Below are 20,115 nucleotides of genomic sequence, written 5' to 3' on the forward strand. Positions count from 1 at the left end.
GTTTAGAGGCTCTCAGACTGTACCAATCGATGCTGTTTAGAGGCTCTCAGACTGTACCAATCGATGCTGTTTAGAGGCTCTCAGACTGTACCAATCGATGCTGTTTAGAGGCTCTCAGACTGAACTAATCGATGCTGTTTAGAGGTTCTCAGACTGTACCAATCGATGCTGTTTAGAGGTTCTCAGACTGTACCAATCGATGCTGTTTAGAGGCTCTCAGACTGTACCAATCGATGCTGTTTAGAGGCTCTCAGACTGAACTAATCGATGCTGTTTAGAGGCTCTCAGACTGTACCAATCGATGCTGTTTTGAGGCTCTCAGACTGAACTAATCGATGCTGTTTAGAGGCTCTCAGACTGTACCAATCGATGCTGTTTAGAGGCTCTCAGACTGAACTAATCGATGCTGTTTAGAGGCTCTCAGACTGTACCAATCGATGCTGTTTAGAGGCTCTCAGACTGTACCAATCGATGCTGTTTAGAGGTTCTCAGACTGTACCAATCGATGCTGTTTAGAGGTTCTCAGACTGTACTAATCGATGCTGTTTAGAGGCTCTCAGACTGTACTAGTCGATGCTGTTTAGAGGTTCTCAGACTGTACTAATCGATGCTGTTTAGAGGTTCTCAGACTGTACCAATCGATGCTGTTTAGAGGCTCTCAGACTGAACCAATCGATGCTGTTTAGAGGCTCTCAGACTGAACCAATCGATGCTGTTTAGAGGCTCTCAGACTGTACCAATCGATGCTGTTTAGAGGCTCTCAGACTGTACCAATCGATGCTGTTTAGAGGCTCTCAGACTGTACCAATCGATGCTGTTTAGAGGTTCTCAGACTGTACCAATCGATGCTGTTTGGAGGCTCTCAGACTGTACCAGTCGATGCTGTTTAGAGGCTCTCAGACTGTACCAATCGATGCTGTTTAGAGGCTCTCAGACTGTACTAGTCGATGCTGTTTAGAGGCTCTCAGACTGTACTAGTCGATGCTGTTTTGAGGCTCTCAGACTGTACTAGTCGATGCTGTTTTGAGGCTCTCAGACTGTACTAGTCGATGCTGTTTTGAGGCTCTCAGACTGTACTAGTCGATGCTGTTTTGAGGCTCTCAGACTGTACTAGTCGATGCTGTTTTGAGGCTCTCAGACTGTACTAGTCGATGCTGTTTAGAGGCTCTCAGACTGTACCAATCGATGCTGTTTAGAGGCTCTCAGACTGTACTAATCGATGCTGTTTAGAGGCTCTCAGACTGTACTAGTCGATGCTGTTTAGAGGCTCTCAGACTGTACTAGTCGATGCTGTTTAGAGGCTCTCAGACTGTACCAATCGATGCTGTTTAGAGGCTCTCAGACTGTACTAATCGATGCTGTTTAGAGGCTCTCAGACTGTACTAGTCGATGCTGTTTTGAGGCTCTCAGACTGTACTAGTCGATGCTGTTTAGAGGCTCTCAGACTGTACCAATCGATGCTGTTTAGAGGCTCTCAGACTGTACTAATCGATGCTGTTTAGAGGCTCTCAGACTGTACTAGTCGATGCTGTTTAGAGGCTCTCAGACTGTACTAATCGATGCTGTTTAGAGGCTCTCAGACTGTACTAGTCGATGCTGTTTAGAGGCTCTCAGACTGTACTAGTCGATGCTGTTTAGAGGCTCTCAGACTGTAGTAATCGATGCTGTTTAGAGGCTCTCAGACTGTACTAATCGATGCTGTTTTGAGGCTCTCAGACTGTACTAATCGATGCTGTTTGGAGGCTCTCAGACTGTACTAATCGATGCTGTTTAGAGGCTCTCAGACTGTACTAGTCGATGCTATTTTGAGGCTCTCAGACTGTACTAATCGATGCTGTTTTGAGGCTCTCAGACTGTACTAATCGATGCTGTTTGGAGGCTCTCAGACTGTACTAGTCGATGCTGTTTAGAGGCTCTCAGACTGTACTAGTCGATGCTATTTTGAGGCTCTCAGACTGTACTAATCGATGCTGTTTTGAGGCTCTCAGACTGTACTAGTCGATGCTGTTTAGAGGCTCTCAGACTGTACTAGTCGATGTTGTTTAGAGGCTGTCAGACTGTACTAGTCGATGCTGTTTAGAGGCTCTCAGACTGTAGTAATCGATGCTGTTTAGAGGCTCTCAGACTGTACTAATCGATGCTGTTTAGAGGCTCTCAGACTGTAGTAATCGATGCTGTTTAGAGGCTCTCAGACTGTACTAATCGATGCTGTTTAGAGGCTCTCAGACTGTACTAGTCGATGCTGTTTAGAGGCTCTCAGACTGTACTAATCGATGCTGTTTAGAGGCTCTCAGACTGTACTAGTCGATGCTGTTTAGAGGCTCTCAGACTGTAGTAATCGATGCTGTTTAGAGGCTCTCAGACTGTACTAATCGATGCTGTTTAGAGGCTCTCAGACTGTACTAGTCCATGCTGTTTAGAGGCTCTCAGATTGTACTAATCCATGCAGTTTAGAGGCTGTCAGACTGTACTAATCGATGCTGTTTTGAGGCTCTCAGACTGTACTAGTCGATGCTGCTGTACTGATCCTCAGGGTGTTCGGGTGGAGTGACTCTGGGTATGTTGGATAGAGGTTAAGGTGTGTTTGTTTCATACACCAGCTCCTTCTGCTCCAGTGGTAGGGGGTGCTGTGGGTCTTGGGATCAGTCGGGGGACGCTCGATATCTCAGTGCAGCGCCTCCCTGTGGGCTGATTGGGAGCGGGTGGAGAGGATGTGGAGCTGTGGCAGGTCAATGCCGTCGTTGTGCAGATCCTCCTGCTTCTGTAAACCTTGAAGCTTCAGCAGCAGCTCACTGATGAAAACCTGACGGGGGGAGACAGAAGGTTTCATGGAAATCTGCTGGTTTGTTGTTGGAGAAAGTTTTTGCTAAACAGAAAAATACGCAGCTTCTGACTGAATAGTAGAAATTGAACATCAAACATGAGGCGTCGCCTTCACTGTGGGTTCATTCAGTAACTTATTAACTTCTTATCTGAGCCGCTGCTTTTTCCTCAAGTTATCAGTTCAGTGTTGACCCACTTTAATGTCTCAGCAGGAAGAAACAGTGTTCTACCTCCATCAATGGCAATCAGCTGCTCACTGACTAAGTGTAGGAACTCCAGTTTATTACCAGTACAACTACAGTATAACTCCAGTATAATACCAGTATAACTCCAGTATAATACCAGCATAACTCCAGTATAATACCAGCATAAATCCAGTATAATACCAGCATAACTCCAGTATAATACCAGTATAACTCCAGTTTAATACCAGCATAACTCCAGTTTAATACCAGCATAACTCCAGTATAATACCAGTATAACTCCAGTATAATACCAGTATAACTCCAGTTTAATACCAGCATAACTCCAGTATAATACCAGCATAACTCCAGTATAATACCAGCATAACTCCAATATAATACCAGCATAACTCCAGTTTAATACCAGTATAATACCAGTATAAATCCAGTATAATACCAGTATAACTCCAGTTTAATACCAGCATAACTCCAATATAATACCAGCATAACTCCAGTTTAATACCAGTATAATACCAGTATAAATCCAGTATAATACCAGTATAACTCCAGTTTAATACCAGTATAACTCCAGTATAATACCAGCATAACTCCAGTATAATACCAGCATAACTCCAGTTTAATACCAGTATAATACCAGTATAAATCCAGTATAATACCAGTATAACTCCAGTATAATACCAGCATAACTCCAATATAATACCAGCATAACTCCAGTTTAATACCAGTATAATACCAGTATAAATCCAGTATAATACCAGTATAACTCCAGTTTAATACCAGTATAACTCCAGTATAATACCAGTATAACTCCAGTTTAATACCAGCATAACTCCAGTTTAATACCAGCATAACTCCAGTTTAATACCAGTATAACTCCAGTATAATACCAGTATAACTCCAGTTTAATACCAGTATAACTCCAGTTTAATACCAGTATAATACCAGTATAACTCCAGTATAATACCAGTATAACTCCAGTATAATACCAGTATAACTCCAGTTTAATACCAGTATAACTCCAGTTTAATACCAGTATAATACCAGTATAATACCAGTATAACTCCAGTATAATACCAGTATAACTCCAGTATAATACCAGTATAACTCCAGTATAATACCAGTATAACTCCAGTTTAATACCAGTATAACTCCAGTTTAATACCAGTATAACTCCAGTTTAATACCAGTATAACACCAGTATAATACCAGTATAACTCCAGTATAATACCAGTATAACTCCAGTTTAATACCAGTATAACTCCAGTATAATACCAGTATAACTCCAGTATAATACAGTATAACTCCAGTATAATACCAGTATAACTCCAGTTTAATACCAGTATAACTCCAGTATAATACCAGTATAACTCCAGTTTAATACCAGTATAATACCAGTATAATACCAGTATAAATCCAGTATAATACCAGTATAACTCCAGTATAATACAGTATAACTCCAGTATAATACCAGTATAACTCCAGTTTAATACCAGTATAACTCCAGCAGGCAGCTGATGTAGTGTTCACTGGTTGTCATGGTTACAGTGACACCATGCTGCTATCTGGCAATGACACAGAAATCTTTAACCAATCTGTGGATCCAGACTATCAGCTGCATCACTGCTAAAATCTGATCAGGTGGTCCTTGTGTCATTTCTGACCTTCCCTGGAAATTTCATCCAAACATGTTGGTCTGTATTAGAGTAACGTTGATGACAGACAGACAGGCAGACATGTTAATAACATACAGACATGTTAATAACAGACAGACATGATAATAACAGACAGACAGACATACATGTTAATAACAGACACACAGACAGACATGTTAATAACAGACAGACATGTTAATAACATACAGACATGTTAATAACAGACAGACATGTTAATAACGTACAGACATGTTAATAACATACAGACATACTTGTTAATAACAGACAGACATGTTAATAACAGACAGACAGACAGACAGACAGACATGTTAATAACAGACAGATATGTTAATAACATACAGACATGTTAATAACATACAGACATGTTAATAACATACAGACAGACATGTTAATTACATACAGACATGTTAATTACATACAGACATGTTAATAACAGACACACAGACAGACATGTTAATAACAGACAGACAGACATGTTAATAACATACAGACATGTTAATAACAGACAGACATGTTAAGAATAGACAGACATGTTAATAACATACAGACATGTTAATAACAGACACACAGACAGACATGTTAATAACATACAGACATGTTAATAACATACAGACAGACATGTTAATAACATACAGACATGTTAATAACAGACAGACATGTTAAGAATAGACAGACATGTTAATAACATACAGACATGTTAATAACAGACACACAGACAGACATGTTAATAACATACAGACATGTTAATAACATACAGACATGTTAATAACATACAGACAGACAGACATGTTAATAACATACAGACAGACATGTTAATAACATAGAGACAGACATGTTAATAACATACAGACATGTTAATAACATAGAGACAGACATGTTAATAACATAAAGGCATGTTAATAACATACAGACAGACATGTTAATAACATACAGACATGTTAATAACATAGAGACAGACATGTTAATAACATACAGGCATGTTAATAACATACAGACAGACATGTTAATAACATACAGGCATGTTAATAACATACAGACAGACATGTTAATAACAGACAGACAGACATGTTAATAACATACAGACAGACATGTTAATAACATACAGACATGTTAATAACAGACACACAGACAGACATGTTAATAACATACAGACATGTTAATAACATACAGACAGACATGTTAATAACATACAGACAGACATGTTAATAACATACAGACATGTTAATAACAGACATGTTAATAACATACAGACAGACAGACATGTTAATAACAGACACACAGACATGTTAATAACAGACACACACAGACATGTTAATAACATACAGACATGTTAATAACATACAGACAGACATGTTAATAACATACAGACATGTTAATAACAGACATGTTAATAACATACAGACAGACAGACATGTTAATAACAGACACACAGACATGTTAATAACAGACACACACAGACATGTTAATAACACACAGACATGTTAATAACATACAGACAGACATGTTAATAACATACAGACATGTTAATAACATAGAGACAGACATGTTAATAACATACAGGCATGTTAATAACATAGAGACAGACATGTTAATAACATACAGGCATGTTAATAACATACAGACAGACATGTTAATAACATACAGACATGTTAATAACATACAGACAGACATGTTAATAACATACAGACATGTTAATAACAGACACACAGACAGACATGTTAATAACATACAGACATGTTAATAACATACAGACAGACATGTTAATAACATACAGACAGACATATTAATAACATACAGACATGTTAATAACAGACATGTTAATAACATACAGACAGACAGACATGTTAATAACAGACACACAGACATGTTAATAACATACAGACATGTTAATAACAGACACACACAGACATGTTAATAACATACAGGCATGTTAATAACATACAGACAGACATGTTAATAACAGACAGATATGTTAATAACATACATACATGTTAATAACAGACAGACATGTTAATAACATACAGACAGACATGTTAATAACATACATGTTAATAACAGACAGATATGTTAATAACATACATACATGTTAATAACAGACAGACATGTTAATAAGAGACAGACATCATCACATCAGTCCACTGAGGCTCTGCCTCCTTTAATGACTCTGTGCTCACCTCAGTGCTGCTGGGACACGACTGGAGGATGTTCTGGAAACACAGACGTGTTAGAGACGTGTTACAGATGTGTTACAGACAGTACAGACGTGTCAGCTGGATATGTTACAGATGTGTTACAGACAGTACAGACGTGTCAGCTGGATATGTTACAGATGTGTTACAGACAGTACAGACGTGTCAGCTGGATGTGTTACAGATGTGTTACAGATGTGTTACAGATGTGTTACAGACGTGTCGGTTGGATGTGTTACAGATGTGTTACAGATGTGTTACAGATGTGTTACAGACGTGTCGGTTGGATGTGTTACAGATGTGTTACAGACGTGTTACAGACGTGTTACAGGCATGTTAAAGACATGTTACAGACAGTACAGACATGTCAGTTGGATGTGTTAGAGGCGTGTTACCTGCAGTCTGTGTGTTCTCTCCTCCACAGTCTTCAGGTCCAGCAGCTCATCAATGTTCAGCTCTTCAGGCATCTGCTCCTCCTGAGGAACACAGTACTACCACTGACTACACAAGAACTACTACTGACTACACAAGAACTACTACTGACTACACAAGTACTACTACTGACTACACAAGTACTACTACTGACTACACAAGTACTACTACTGACTACACAAATACTACTACTGACTACACAAGTACTACTACTGACTACACAAGAACTACTACTGACTACACAAATACTACTACTGACTACACAAGTACTACTACTGACTACACAAGAACTACTACTGACTACACAAGTACTACTACTGACTACACAAGAACTACTACAAGTACTACTACTGACTACACAAGAACTACTACTGACTACACAAGAACTACTACTGACTACACAAGTACTACTACTGACTACACAAGAACTACTACTGACTACACAAGTACTACTACTGACTACACAAGAACTACTACTGACTACACAAATACTACTACTGACTACACAAGAACTACTACTGACAACACAAGAACTACTACTGACTACACAAATACTACTACTGACAACACAAGAACTACTACTGACTACACAAGAACTACTACTGACTACACAAGTACTACTACTGACTACACAAGAACTACTACTGACTACACAAGTACTACTACTGACTACACAAGAACTACTACTGACTACACAAGTACTACTACTGACTACACAAGAACTACTACTGACTACACAAGTACTACTACTGACTACACAAGAACTACTACTGACTACACAAGAACTACTACTGACTACACAAGTACTACTACTGACTACACAAGAACTACTACTGACTACACAAGAACTACTACTGACTACACAAGTACTACTACTGACTACACAAGAACTACTACTGACTACACAAGTACTACTACTGACTACACAAGAACTACTACTGACTACACAAGAACTACTACTGACTACACAAGTACTACTACTGACTACACAAGTACTACTACTGACTACACAAGAACTACTACTGACTACACAAATACTACTACTGACTACACAAGTACTACTACTGACTACACAAATACTACTACTGACTACACAAGAACTACTACTGACTACACAAGTACTACTACTGACTACACAAGTACTACTACTGACTACACAAATACTACTACTGACTACACAAGAACTACTACTGACTACACAAGTACTACTACTGACTACACAAATACTACTACTGACAACACAAGAACTACTACTGACTACACAAGAACTACTACTGACTACACAAGTACTACTACTGACTACACAAGAACTACTACTGACTACACAAGTACTACTACTGACTACACAAGAACTACTACTGACTACACAAGTACTACTACTGACTACACAAGAACTACTACTGACTACACAAGTACTACTACTGACTACACAAGAACTACTACTGACTACACAAGAACTACTACTGACTACACAAATACTACTACTGACTACACAAGAACTACTACTGACTACACAAGAACTACTACTGACTACACAAGTACTACTACTGACTACACAAGAACTACTACTGACTACACAAATACTACTACTGACTACACAAGTACTACTACTGACTACACAAATACTACTACTGACTACACAAGAACTACTACTGACTACACAAGTACTACTACTGACTACACAAATACTACTACTGACTACACAAGTACTACTACTGACTACACAAATACTACTACTGACTACACAAGAACTACTACTGACTACACAAGTACTACTACTGACTACACAAGTACTACTACTGACTACACAAGAACTACTACTGACTACACAAATACTACTACTGACTACACAAGTACTACTACTGACTACACAAATACTACTACTGACTACACAAATACTACTACTGACTACACAAGAACTACTACTGACTACACAAGTACTACTACTGACTACACAAGTACTACTACTGACTACACAAATACTACTACTGACTACACAAGAACTACTACTGACTACACAAGTACTACTACTGACTACACAAGTACTACTACTGACTACACAAGAACTACTACTGACTACACAAGTACTACTACTGACTACACAAGAACTACTACTGACTACACAAGTACTACTACTGACTACACAAGAACTACTACTGACTACACAAGTACTACTACTGACTACACAAGAACTACTACTGACTACACAAGAACTACTACTGACTACACAAATACTACTACTGACTACACAAATACTACTACTGACTACACAAATACTACTACTGACTACACAAGTACTACTACTGACTACACAAATACTACTACTGACTACACAAGAACTACTACTGACTACACAAGTACTACTACTGACTACACAAATACTACTACTGACTACACAAGTACTACTACTGACTACACAAATACTACTACTGACTACACAAGAACTACTACTGACTACACAAGTACTACTACTGACTACACAAGTACTACTACTGACTACACAAGTACTACTACTGACTACACAAATACTACTACTGACTACACAAATACTACTACTGACTACACAAGAACTACTACTGACTACACAAGTACTACTACTGACTACACAAGTACTACTACTGACTACACAAATACTACTACTGACTACACAAGAACTACTACTGACTACACAAGTACTACTACTGACTACACAAATACTACTACTGACAACACAAGAACTACTACTGACTACACAAGAACTACTACTGACTACACAAGTACTACTACTGACTACACAAGAACTACTACTGACTACACAAGTACTACTACTGACTACACAAGAACTACTACTGACTACACAAGTACTACTACTGACTACACAAGAACTACTACTGACTACACAAGTACTACTACTGACTACACAAGAACTACTACTGACTACACAAGTACTACTACTGACTACACAAGTACTACTACTGACTACACAAGAACTACTACTGACTACACAAGTACTACTACTGACTACACAAGTACTACTACTGACTACACAAGAACTACTACTGACTACACAAGAACTACTACTGACTACACAAGAACTACTACTGACTACACAAGTACTACTACTGACTACACAAATACTACTACTGACTACACAAGTACTACTACTGACTACACAAATACTACTACTGACTACACAAATACTACTACTGACTACACAAGAACTACTACTGACTACACAAGTACTACTACTGACTACACAAGAACTACTACTGACTACACAAATACTACTACTGACTACACAAGAACTACTACTGACTACACAAGTACTACTACTGACTACACAAGTACTACTACTGACTACACAAGAACTACTACTGACTACACAAGTACTACTACTGACTACACAAGAACTACTACTGACTACACAAATACTACTACTGACTACACAAGTACTACTACTGACTACACAAATACTACTACTGACTACACAAGAACTACTACTGACTACACAAGAACTACTACTGACTACACAAGTACTACTACTGACTACACAAGTACTACTACTGACTACACAAGAACTACTACTGACTACACAAATACTACTACTGACTACACAAGAACTACTACTGACTACACAAATACTACTACTGACTACACAAGAACTACTACTGACTACACAAATACTACTACTGACTACACAAGTACTACTACTGACTACACAAGTACTACTACTGACTACACAAATACTACTACTGACTACACAAGAACTACTACTGACTACACAAGTACTACTACTGACTACACAAGAACTACTACTGACTACACAAGAACTACTACTGACTACACAAGTACTACTACTGACTACACAAATACTACTACTGACTACACAAGTACTACTACTGACTACACAAGTACTACTACTGACTACACAAGAACTACTGACTGAAGAAGTATTACTCACAGTATTTATGGTATTTTGCAGAAGTACTAATTGCAGTACTCCTTGTAGTATTACAGTATTCTACAGCAGTAGTATTTGCAGTAATACTGCAGTACTCACCCTGCCCCGGTACAGCTGCTCCAGCCCCCGGTCCGTCCAGCTCTCTACGTCCAGGCGCCGCTGCAGCTCTGTCCGGTTGTATTTAACGGTGACCCGAGCCTGCCGCCGCTGCAGGTTCTGACCCGAATCCCGGCTCGGTGACGGGCTGCCGCACACCCGGTTCACCCGCCGCCCCACCCGGTTAGCCGCCATCAGACCCGGACCGAACCGAACCGAACTGAGTCAACAGAGACGGACTGAAGAACTGAGAGAGAAGCCAAACCGATTTAAATGAGAAACAAACCGGGGAGAGTCGGTGCAGCGCGTGCAGACCGGGACAGGGCGGGGACGCTGCTGTGCTGCGTTCAGGGACCGCTGGGATAACAGGAAACACCATCTGCATAGATGCATAGAGGGTCTCAGGGGGCGGAGCCAGCTGACAGGAAGATACATCTGGACAGCTGGACAGAGACACCAGAACCAAGTAGGACAAGAACCAGGTGGAACCAGAACCAGGTAGGACCAGAACCAGGAAGAACCAGAACCAGATAGGACGAGAACCAGGGAGAACCAGAACCAGGGAGAACAGAGAACCTGATAAACTACCAGAAATTAACAGAACAAACTAAAAGGTTTAGTTCAACAAAATGCAACATTCTGTCCAATTCAGGTTCTGATGCAGTGGAACGGTCCAAAATACTGCGTTTATTATAATAATGTACAGCATAGTACCAGTTGCAGCATTTTTCTCAATACTAATGGTATTTATTTCAGTAGTAGTGAGTATTTATCTCGGTGGTGTACATGTCTCCGAGCAGACAGTGAATGCAGCATGTGCTGGGGCCTCGTGCCGCTTCTCATGTGTATGTGTGTGCATGTGCATGTGTATGTGCGCGGGCGCGTGTGTGTGCGTGTGACGCAGGGGGCGGGGCCTCGGTGACCTCACCTGTCGCTCAGGTAAAAGTTTCTGCGACAACAAAAAGCCTCCAGACGCGGAAGTGACCGTTTGCAGCTGGCTGCGCTGAAACTCGGTTTGGTTCGGAATAAGTCACGGTTTTGACCTCGGTTCCACTCGGCTCTGCTCGGTTCGGTTCGGAAGGATCGCTGTGAGGATGAACGTTCTACCGCTCGGCCTGCTGCTCGGCTCCGGCCTGGTGCTGGTTCTGGCTCTGGATCCTGGACCGACTCCCTACGTGGTCCCGCTGCTGGACTCAGAACCGCGGCGCAAGGAGACCAGCCACGGTAAGACCCGTTATCAATTATTGATCAGCTCTGATTGAACAGACTGCACAGGGAACAGGTGAGATGGTCACGTGATTACACTCAACAGTTTAGTTAAGTGATCAGAGTGATTGATTATGTGAAAATGACTGACTATTTGATCATAACTGGAGATTATTTGATCATAGTGATTGATTATTTGATCAGAATTATAGATTAAGTGACTGAAGCGAACATAAACGACAGAAACACTCCTCTGCCTGCCTTTAGAGAGGTATTGATCATGCAGATGGAGCTGATCAGAGTCACACCTGAGCAGGTGATCTGAGGAATGCTGCAGCTCTGCTCCAGTGTTTACCTGCACAGGTGACGTCTGTGATCTGCCCCACAGGTTCTCACAGTTTACACTGTAAACCTGCTGCTGTGTGGAGGGAGAAGCAGGTAGAACCAGGAGGAATCAGGTGTTCTGGATCTGAAGCATCAGAACTTCTTCCTGTCTCCACTTGGAGCTGCTTTACTTCAGATTCTGTTTGACATGAAATATCCTGATCGATCAGTCGATTGGTTTTCATTTCAGGTCTCGTTTTTGTAATATTTTGTCTTGTTTCTGTCATTTTGTGTCTTGTTTTTGTTGTTTCGTGTCTCATTTTGGAATATTTTGTCTTATTTCTGTCATTTTGTGTCTTGTTTTTGTGATATTGTGTCTTGTTTTTGTGATATTGTGTCTTCTTTTTGTTGTTGATCAACACCATCTGTTCTGATAATCGATTGATCAGATCGAGTCTAACATTTTCTGGGTTCTTTTGATAGAACATTTCTGGTTTTGGACTCTTAGAAACTGATGGATTCATCCAGAAGATGATCAGCAGATTCTAGAAATCAATAATGAGTTTTATCTTCAAACAGAAAACCTCTCTGGTCGGTTATTGATCGTATCGATCAGAATCAGAGACTTTAAACCTCCGTCAGTCACTAAACTCTCGGCTGTTTGTTTACAGAGGGTAGAAATGAGACGTTTGAGGTCCAGACGAGCCAAACTCCGGTGTTTCCAGGAAGTTCAGATGGAATGTGGTAGATTCCTGTCTGGTTGTTGTGTAACTTCACACGTCATCAGAGAGCAGGTTTCAGTGATCAGCATCCGTTAAAAAGTTCTGAAAGTTCAACCAGCAAACTGCAACCAAAGATGGTTTCAATCCATTAGGAAGGAAGATTTTAAGATGACAAACACTTTAGTTGGACAATATTTTCAGCTTAGAGCAGGGTGTCCAACATGAGGCCCGTGGTCCAAAAGTGGTCCTCCAGAGGGTCCACCATGAGGCCCGTGGTCCAAAAGTGGTCCTCCAGAGGGTCCACCATGAGGCCCGTGGTCCAAAAGTGGTCCTCCAGAGGGTCCACCATGAGGCCCGTGGTCCAAAAGTGGTCCTCCAGAGGGTCCAACATGAGGCCCGTGGTCCAAAAGTGGTCCTCCAGAGGGTCCACCATGAGGCCCGTGGTCCAAAAGTGGTCCTCCAGAGGGTCCAACATGAGGCCCGTGGTCCAAAAGTGGTCCTCCAGAGGGTCCAATCCGGTCCTCAAAGTGGAAAAATTCCAGAGAAGACATTAACTGCAGATTGTAAATTAGTAAAAGTATAAATTTAAAATCATTTCTAGACCATGACAGGTTGTTTGGATCAGAAAGTAAAATACTAGATTGTTCTTTGTTCTTTTGTCGTTCTGTTTCCCATTTCTGTCGTTTCTCTCTTCTTTTTTTGTCATTGTGGGTCTCATTTTTGTAATATTTTGTCTTATTTTTATTGTTTTTTGGTCTTTTTTGTGGTTCTGATCCTCCATGGTTCAGGTCCAGGTGACTAAATGTTGTGTTCCTTTGTAGACACTCTGTGATCTGGAAGTTTAATGTGGAAATGATAAACTGAGGATGAATGTGGGTGAAACTGAACTTAGTTTTCTTCATAAATTTCAGGTTGTTCATGATGTTTAGTAAAAAGATAATTCCTTAAATGTGAACATTTGTGCAGTAAAACAAAGGAACCATTCGGAGTTGTGGTTATTTAGAGGTTATTCTGCTGTGGTTCTACTGGTTCTACTGGTCCGGTCCACTAGAGATCAGATCAGACTGAACTAAGCTGATTTGACTCCACTGATGTATTTAGGTCAGTAAACTGGGCTTTTATTCTGGCGGGAACAGGTTTGATCTGTCAGATATTTATCATCTCTCGTCTTGAATCTGAGCTTGTTTCCTGTCTGATGTCACCTGAGCAGGTAGGTGCTGAGTCACAGGTGGAGCTGTTTGTCCTGTGTCGGGTCAAACCGGTCCGACCGGTTCCTATGAGTTCAACAGAACCTGAGAGCAGCAGCGATGCTGTGGAGTGTAGAATCTGAGCAGCGCCGCTTTGAGGGATTAAAATATTCACATTTATTTTAATATAGATTAATAATTCTATAAACCGACCAGTGAACACACCTGCCGACTCCACACCACCGGCTGCTCTGCTACATGTGCTGCAGAGAGGCTCAGCGCCCCCTGATGGACAGACTGGGACAATACAGTTTATGAAATAAAGAAAGAAACCTTCATGTCGGCAGGAACACAAAGACATCTGATAGGCCGATATCAGCTGATCGATACATCAGCTGATCGATACATCAGCTGACGTATTGATCAGCTGATCCATTTAAACCGCAGCTTGTATTTTTGTTATTGATTGTTCCACTGTAGATTTTCAGGTTTAATATTAACGTGTGTGTGTGTGTGTGTGTGTGTGTGTGTGTGTGTGTGTGTGTGTGTGTGTGTGTGTGTGTGTGTGTGTGTGTGTGTGTGTGTGTGTGTGTGTGTGTGTGTGTGTGTGTGTGTGTGTGTGTGTGTGTGTGTGTGTGTGTGTGTGTGTGTGTGTGTGTGTGTGTGTGTGTGTGTGTGGTCAGTCGACTGTCGGCTGCCCATGAAGGTGGGTCCATGTCGAGCTTCCTTTCCCAGGTTCTTCTACAACGTGACCACTCAGAGCTGCAGCAGCTTCACCTACGGCGGCTGTGAGTCCAACAGGAACAACTTCCTCACCCTGGAGGAGTGCGAGTCCTCCTGCTCAGGTGTTACAGGTGAGAAGATCTCTCAGCAGCAGTATGATTCTGAATCCAGACTTGCATCACTGGTCAGAAGTAAAGGTGAGGTTTGGAGCTGATCAATAATCGTCCATCAGAGGACGATAACGGGATTATTGATGAAGCCCCACAATGAAGTCCAGTTCACAGGAAGAAACCAGAGAAAAACCGACCAAACCAGAGAAGAAGAACCGACTGAATCAAAACAATGACTGTGGTGGGACGAGAACTCACAACCTTTGAATCTCCAACATGCTATCACTGCACCACAGAGCTGTTGGGCTACAGAAGGCAGTTATAGAGGAGGGGATTCTGTGACTTTACTTTGTGACTTTACATTCTGCTGAAACGAGGATCTTTCCCCAGCAGGGTGGATCAGCTTCAACAGAGCCTCTCCCTAGAACCAACCAACAACAATAACAGGTTGACTGAGGAAACACAGACAGTTTGTTTGTTTGGACAGAAGAGCCAAAAGCTGAGCTCAGAAACCAGACGAGCAGCTTGAAGACGTCAGAGATAAGTGATCTCTGGACTTCAGGCTGTTGGTGGTTTAACTACAGGGACCTTCTGACCTGGAACCTGAAGCCTAGAGAAGCAGCAGGTCAAAGACTTCTGCTGGACTTAAATGTCCTCCGCTTGTTGTTCTTCATTATTTAACATCACAACAACAGAAGCTGAAGCCCACAGCTGCACAGAAAAACACAAAATAAAAGACAAGAAGACTGGTTTCACCTCTGATCTGAAGAACAAATAAAAGTTAGGCTCGCCCTGGTGGAACAACCAGGAACTACAGCTGATCTACATCTACTGACATCACCACCTGCTTCTGCCTGATTGGTTCAGACATCTGAAATCAGTTAAATGCCATCAGTGTGACCTCACAGTGCGTGTCTGTGACCTCACAGTGCGTGTCTGTGACCTCACAGTGTGTGTCTGTGGTTTCAGGCTCGGTTCTTCCTGAAGATTCCACTGCTGCTCCCAAAGCTGTTCGGATGGCTCCATCTAGTCCTCCAGAGTCCTCATCCCCCCAGCAGACCGGTAACACCGACCTGATCCATCAGTGATCATGGAGTAGTTACACTGACAACATTTATCAACAGTACTGCAGTATTTCTGTTATATTACTGCAGTATTACAGTACTGTCCCAGTAGTACTGCAGTAATATAACGTCCTGATGTTTCAGATCAGCTGATTAATGTAGTTGTTTGTCTCCTGCAGAAATGTCTGCTGAGGAATATGCAGGTATGTTTCTATTTCTCTGTTCAGAAACTGTTGAAGCTGCTTCACGAAATAACAGTATGGAAACACACAGCAGTAAAAGTCACACAAACACAACGTAAACACAACGTAAACACAACGCTTGCTGTCCAATCAGAGCACTGTGAGGCGGAGCTTCAGGTGGGTCCCTGCAGGGCGGCGTTCAGACGCTGGTACTACGACCGGGAGGCAGGGAGCTGTCAATCATTCACCTACGGAGGATGCAGAGGAAACAAGAACAACTACGTTGATGAGGAGAGCTGCATGGTTACCTGCTCAGGTTAGTACTGTACCTGTGCAGGTAAATACTGTACCTGTGTGTACCTGTACAGGTAAATACTGTACCTGTGTGTACCTGTACAGGTGAGATAGTCCCCTCACCTGTGTGTTGTGTTTGTGTTGTGCTGCAGTCACGGTCCTGCCGTCCTCTAAGAAAGTGTCAGCTGATGATGACGGTGAGGCGTTGGCGACGTATAAAGGTGAGACGTTATGGAGTAAATGGACTTGCTCTTATATAGCGCTTTTCTACTCATCAGAGTACTCAAAGCGCTTTTACAACAGTTGCTCCCATTCACCCAGACACACACACATTCACACACTAATGTGCAGGTTGCTAATCAACCTGCAGCATCAGTCAGTATACATTCATACACCAGCAGAACAGTCACTGGTAGGCAATTCGGGGTTCAGGAGTCTGACCTGCAGGTGGCGCTGGAACAAACACAGGTCCGGTAAATGATCCCAGTAAATGTTCTGTCTCAGGTCACTGCCTGGTGTCTCCGGACCCCGGACCCTGCAGAGCCGCCTTCCCCATGTTCTACTACAACCCAGACTCCGCCTCCTGTCAGTCTTTCATCTACGGTGGTTGTCGTGGCAACGAGAACCGGTACGGCTCGGTGGAGGAGTGCATGGACCGCTGCGGTGGAGACGGTAAACTCCTCACCTCTCAGGAGGAAGCCTTCAGACTTCAGGTCTGCTGGTTCCATGAGATGAACTCTGAGCTGCTTTTCTTCTCCTTCAGGTCGCTTTGATGGTCGAGGAAAAACCAGGAACCGCTGGACTGCAGGTGAGTTCTTCCTCTGGACCACCAGAATGGACAGATGTCAGAACCACAGCATCAGGCCATGTTACAGCAGAGAGCATTGTGGGAGTTTAGCAGCAACGGGCACCATGACAAAGACTAATGAGGAGGTTAATGGACACCAGACAGTGAAACAATGAGACAAAATAACACAACAGAGACACAAAAGATACAAACAAGACACAAAATGACAAAAACGAGACTAAAAAAAAGACACGAACGAGACATAAAAGATAGAAAAGACAATGCAAACAAGACACGAAACGTCCAAAATGAAATGCAAAACGACAAAAATGAGACACAAAATGGTGTACTTTCTTCTGTCCCTCTGTGTGTCTCAGACCTTCGTCTTCTTGTCTCTGCAGCCTTTTTCCTCTTCGTCACGCTGACCGTCATCTCCGCTCTGCTGCTGGCAACCCTCGTCATCGTCACGCTAAAACGCCGCCGTCTGTTCCGCCGTCCGTCCTCCATCAGGTAACGTCGACAGGCCGCCCCCTGCTGTCAGTGCTCAGGACAGCAGGTAGAAGACAGAACTGTCCTCAGAGACAGACAGCAAGAATAATCCTCTAACTGTGTCTGTCCTCAGCGATAAGGAGGAGCTGCTGCCGGATCAAGATGAGCTGTCCTCTCTGGACTCCCTGACCGTCCCTGAAAGCCCCAAACCGGAGCAGAAGGCCTGAGGAGCCTCCGGGGGCCTGAGGAGCCGCCGGGGGCCCTGGGTGGGGTTCATATTTTATTAACAGATCTGAGGTTGAAGAACAACTAAACAGAATGTCAGTTTCCCCTCATAGAGCAGCAGAGAAGCACCGGATCTGTCACTGATCAATACCTGTACTGATCACACTCACTGATCAATACCTGTACTGATCATCACTCACTGATCAATACTTGTACTGATCATCACTCACTGATCAATACTTGTACTGATCAATACCTGTACTGATCATCACTCACTGATCAGTGGTTTTATTTGAACTAAACTCACAGAACAGTGAGAGCTCAACATTTATCTGACTGTTAGCTTAGCTTAGCATAAACAACAGCTTAGGAACTAAATCCACTCTCCAGCCTCATACCCATCACTCAGAGGTCCCAGACCAACACACTTACCTGTGCAGGTACGAACAGGTGAACACTGCACTCGTCTGTATGTGAATGCTGCACCTATATATATATATATATACCTGCACAGGTGAGCGCTACACCTGTCCGTACCTGCACAGGTGAGCGCTCCGCCTGTCCGTACCTGCACAGGTGAGCGCTCCGCCTGTCCGTACCTGCACAGGTGAGCTGTGTGTGGTTGGTCGCTGCTGTTCCACTAGCCAGGGACTACAGGATGTTACTGATGTTCTGGTCTGCTGCTGTTTTCTGCTGAAGGTTTTTCTGTAAAATGAAGGTTTGTTTTTTGTTCTTCACTTGGGTGAATTTAAGATGTGATCTGATCGTTTATGTAGCTGTGTGACTTTCCTACTTCAGGGGTGAAATTCAAACGGTGTGTTTTAACTGAATCTGTTATTCTGTGTGCAGCTTCTCAGCTCAGTTTGAAGAAGAAACCCGACTTTGGTTCAGATGCAGACAACAAACTGGATAAATTATGATAAACATTTAAAATAAATCAATAAAGTAGAAACATTACAGTTCCCATGATGCACCTTTTGTGGCTCGTTGTCTCCCCCTGCAGGCTGAACTGATGAACCTGCACTGACCACACAATCAGATTTTTACTGCTTTTAAAGGTTTGTTTTACGTGTCTGTTGTGTTAAAATAAAGTTGTTTTCCTTTAAAATGTCTGTCATGTATTATAGTGATCCTGAACTGCTGACAATCATCTGATTAAATAAAAACAACCCATAAAACCTGAACTGAGAGCAGATGTGTGTGTCTTTGTGTACTTAAACATCTTCACTGGTTCATTGATGGACCATGGATGTATTGGTCAGCTGCAGTGTAACGCTCTTATTAGACAGCAGCTGACTTTATTACTGGTTTAGTTTTAAGACATCTAAGAACATCCGCAGTTAAATTCTATGAATCAGACCACAGATCCATCCTTCCTGCTCTCTGTGATGTTAATGTAAACACAGACTGATGAAGTGACTTTACCCGGAGTCAGAGTCTTGTTTT

At 42.0% G+C, this 20,115-nt stretch overlaps 2 protein-coding genes and 1 long non-coding RNA gene across 17 annotated transcripts; 2 read left to right on the plus strand and 1 right to left on the minus strand.

Moving 5' to 3' along the window:
* Positions 1 to 25: 25 nt before the first annotated feature.
* Positions 26 to 1,571, plus strand: LOC127536784 (uncharacterized). Of its 13 annotated transcripts, none has more exons than XR_007945983.1 (5): positions 26 to 144; positions 349 to 484; positions 519 to 620; positions 689 to 824; positions 859 to 971. It is a non-coding gene; the product is annotated as an uncharacterized LOC127536784 (long non-coding RNA). The 13 variants fall into 13 exon arrangements; XR_007945972.1 differs by having other exon boundaries at positions 519 to 586; XR_007945980.1 differs by having other exon boundaries at positions 519 to 586; positions 723 to 824.
* Positions 1,572 to 1,889: 318 nt separating this feature from the next.
* LOC127536783 (protein phosphatase 1 regulatory subunit 14A-like) lies at positions 1,890 to 11,690 on the minus strand. 2 transcript variants are annotated; one of them, XM_051958041.1, is made up of 4 exons: positions 11,360 to 11,689; positions 7,284 to 7,364; positions 6,874 to 6,906; positions 1,890 to 2,803 (listed from the first exon to the last, which is right to left on the minus strand). In XM_051958041.1, exons 1-4 carry the CDS (start codon positions 11,549 to 11,551, stop codon positions 2,666 to 2,668), a joined length of 444 nt encoding a protein of 147 aa, XP_051814001.1. In that variant the 5' UTR covers positions 11,552 to 11,689; the 3' UTR covers positions 1,890 to 2,665. The 2 variants fall into 2 exon arrangements, with proteins under 2 accessions (XP_051814001.1, XP_051814002.1); XM_051958042.1 differs by lacking the exon at positions 6,874 to 6,906 and having other exon boundaries at positions 11,360 to 11,690.
* Positions 11,691 to 11,751: 61 nt separating this feature from the next.
* Positions 11,752 to 19,853, plus strand: LOC110969370 (kunitz-type protease inhibitor 2-like). Of its 2 annotated transcripts, XM_051958039.1 has the most exons (11): positions 11,752 to 11,854; positions 12,261 to 12,580; positions 15,479 to 15,649; positions 16,598 to 16,690; positions 16,872 to 16,895; positions 17,029 to 17,190; positions 17,321 to 17,389; positions 17,673 to 17,840; positions 17,932 to 17,976; positions 18,357 to 18,465; positions 18,578 to 19,853. In XM_051958039.1, exons 2-11 carry the CDS (start codon positions 12,451 to 12,453, stop codon positions 18,669 to 18,671), a joined length of 1,065 nt encoding a protein of 354 aa, XP_051813999.1. In that variant the 5' UTR covers positions 11,752 to 11,854; positions 12,261 to 12,450; the 3' UTR covers positions 18,672 to 19,853. The 2 variants fall into 2 exon arrangements, with proteins under 2 accessions (XP_051813999.1, XP_051814000.1); XM_051958040.1 differs by lacking the exon at positions 12,261 to 12,580 and having other exon boundaries at positions 11,760 to 11,854.
* The last annotated feature ends 262 nt before the right edge of the window (positions 19,854 to 20,115 follow it).

The sequence above is a fragment of the Acanthochromis polyacanthus genome, chromosome 13, assembly GCF_021347895.1.
Source record: "Acanthochromis polyacanthus isolate Apoly-LR-REF ecotype Palm Island chromosome 13, KAUST_Apoly_ChrSc, whole genome shotgun sequence".
NCBI lineage: Eukaryota > Metazoa > Chordata > Actinopteri > Pomacentridae > Acanthochromis > Acanthochromis polyacanthus.

Bases quoted from the DNA above. Each gene is read 5' to 3' on its own strand.
- LOC127536783 (XM_051958041.1), bottom strand. From the start codon at position 11,551: ATGGCGGCTAACCGGGTGGGGCGGCGGGTGAACCGGGTGTGCGGCAGC. The intron at 7,365-11,359 runs GTGAGTACTGCA...TGTGTTCCTCAG, and splicing joins AGCAGCTGTACCGGGGCAGG to GAGGAGCAGATGCCTGAAGA. The intron at 2,804-6,873 runs GTGAGCACAGAG...TCCCCCCGTCAG, and splicing joins CGTGTCCCAGCAGCACTGAG to GTTTTCATCAGTGAGCTGCT.
- LOC110969370 (XM_051958039.1), top strand. From the start codon at position 12,451: ATGAACGTTCTACCGCTCGGCCTGCTGCTCGGCTCCGGCCTGGTGCTG. The intron at 16,896-17,028 runs GTATGTTTCTAT...CTGTCCAATCAG, and splicing joins GTCTGCTGAGGAATATGCAG to AGCACTGTGAGGCGGAGCTT. The intron at 17,841-17,931 runs GTAAACTCCTCA...CTTCTCCTTCAG, and splicing joins GGACCGCTGCGGTGGAGACG to GTCGCTTTGATGGTCGAGGA.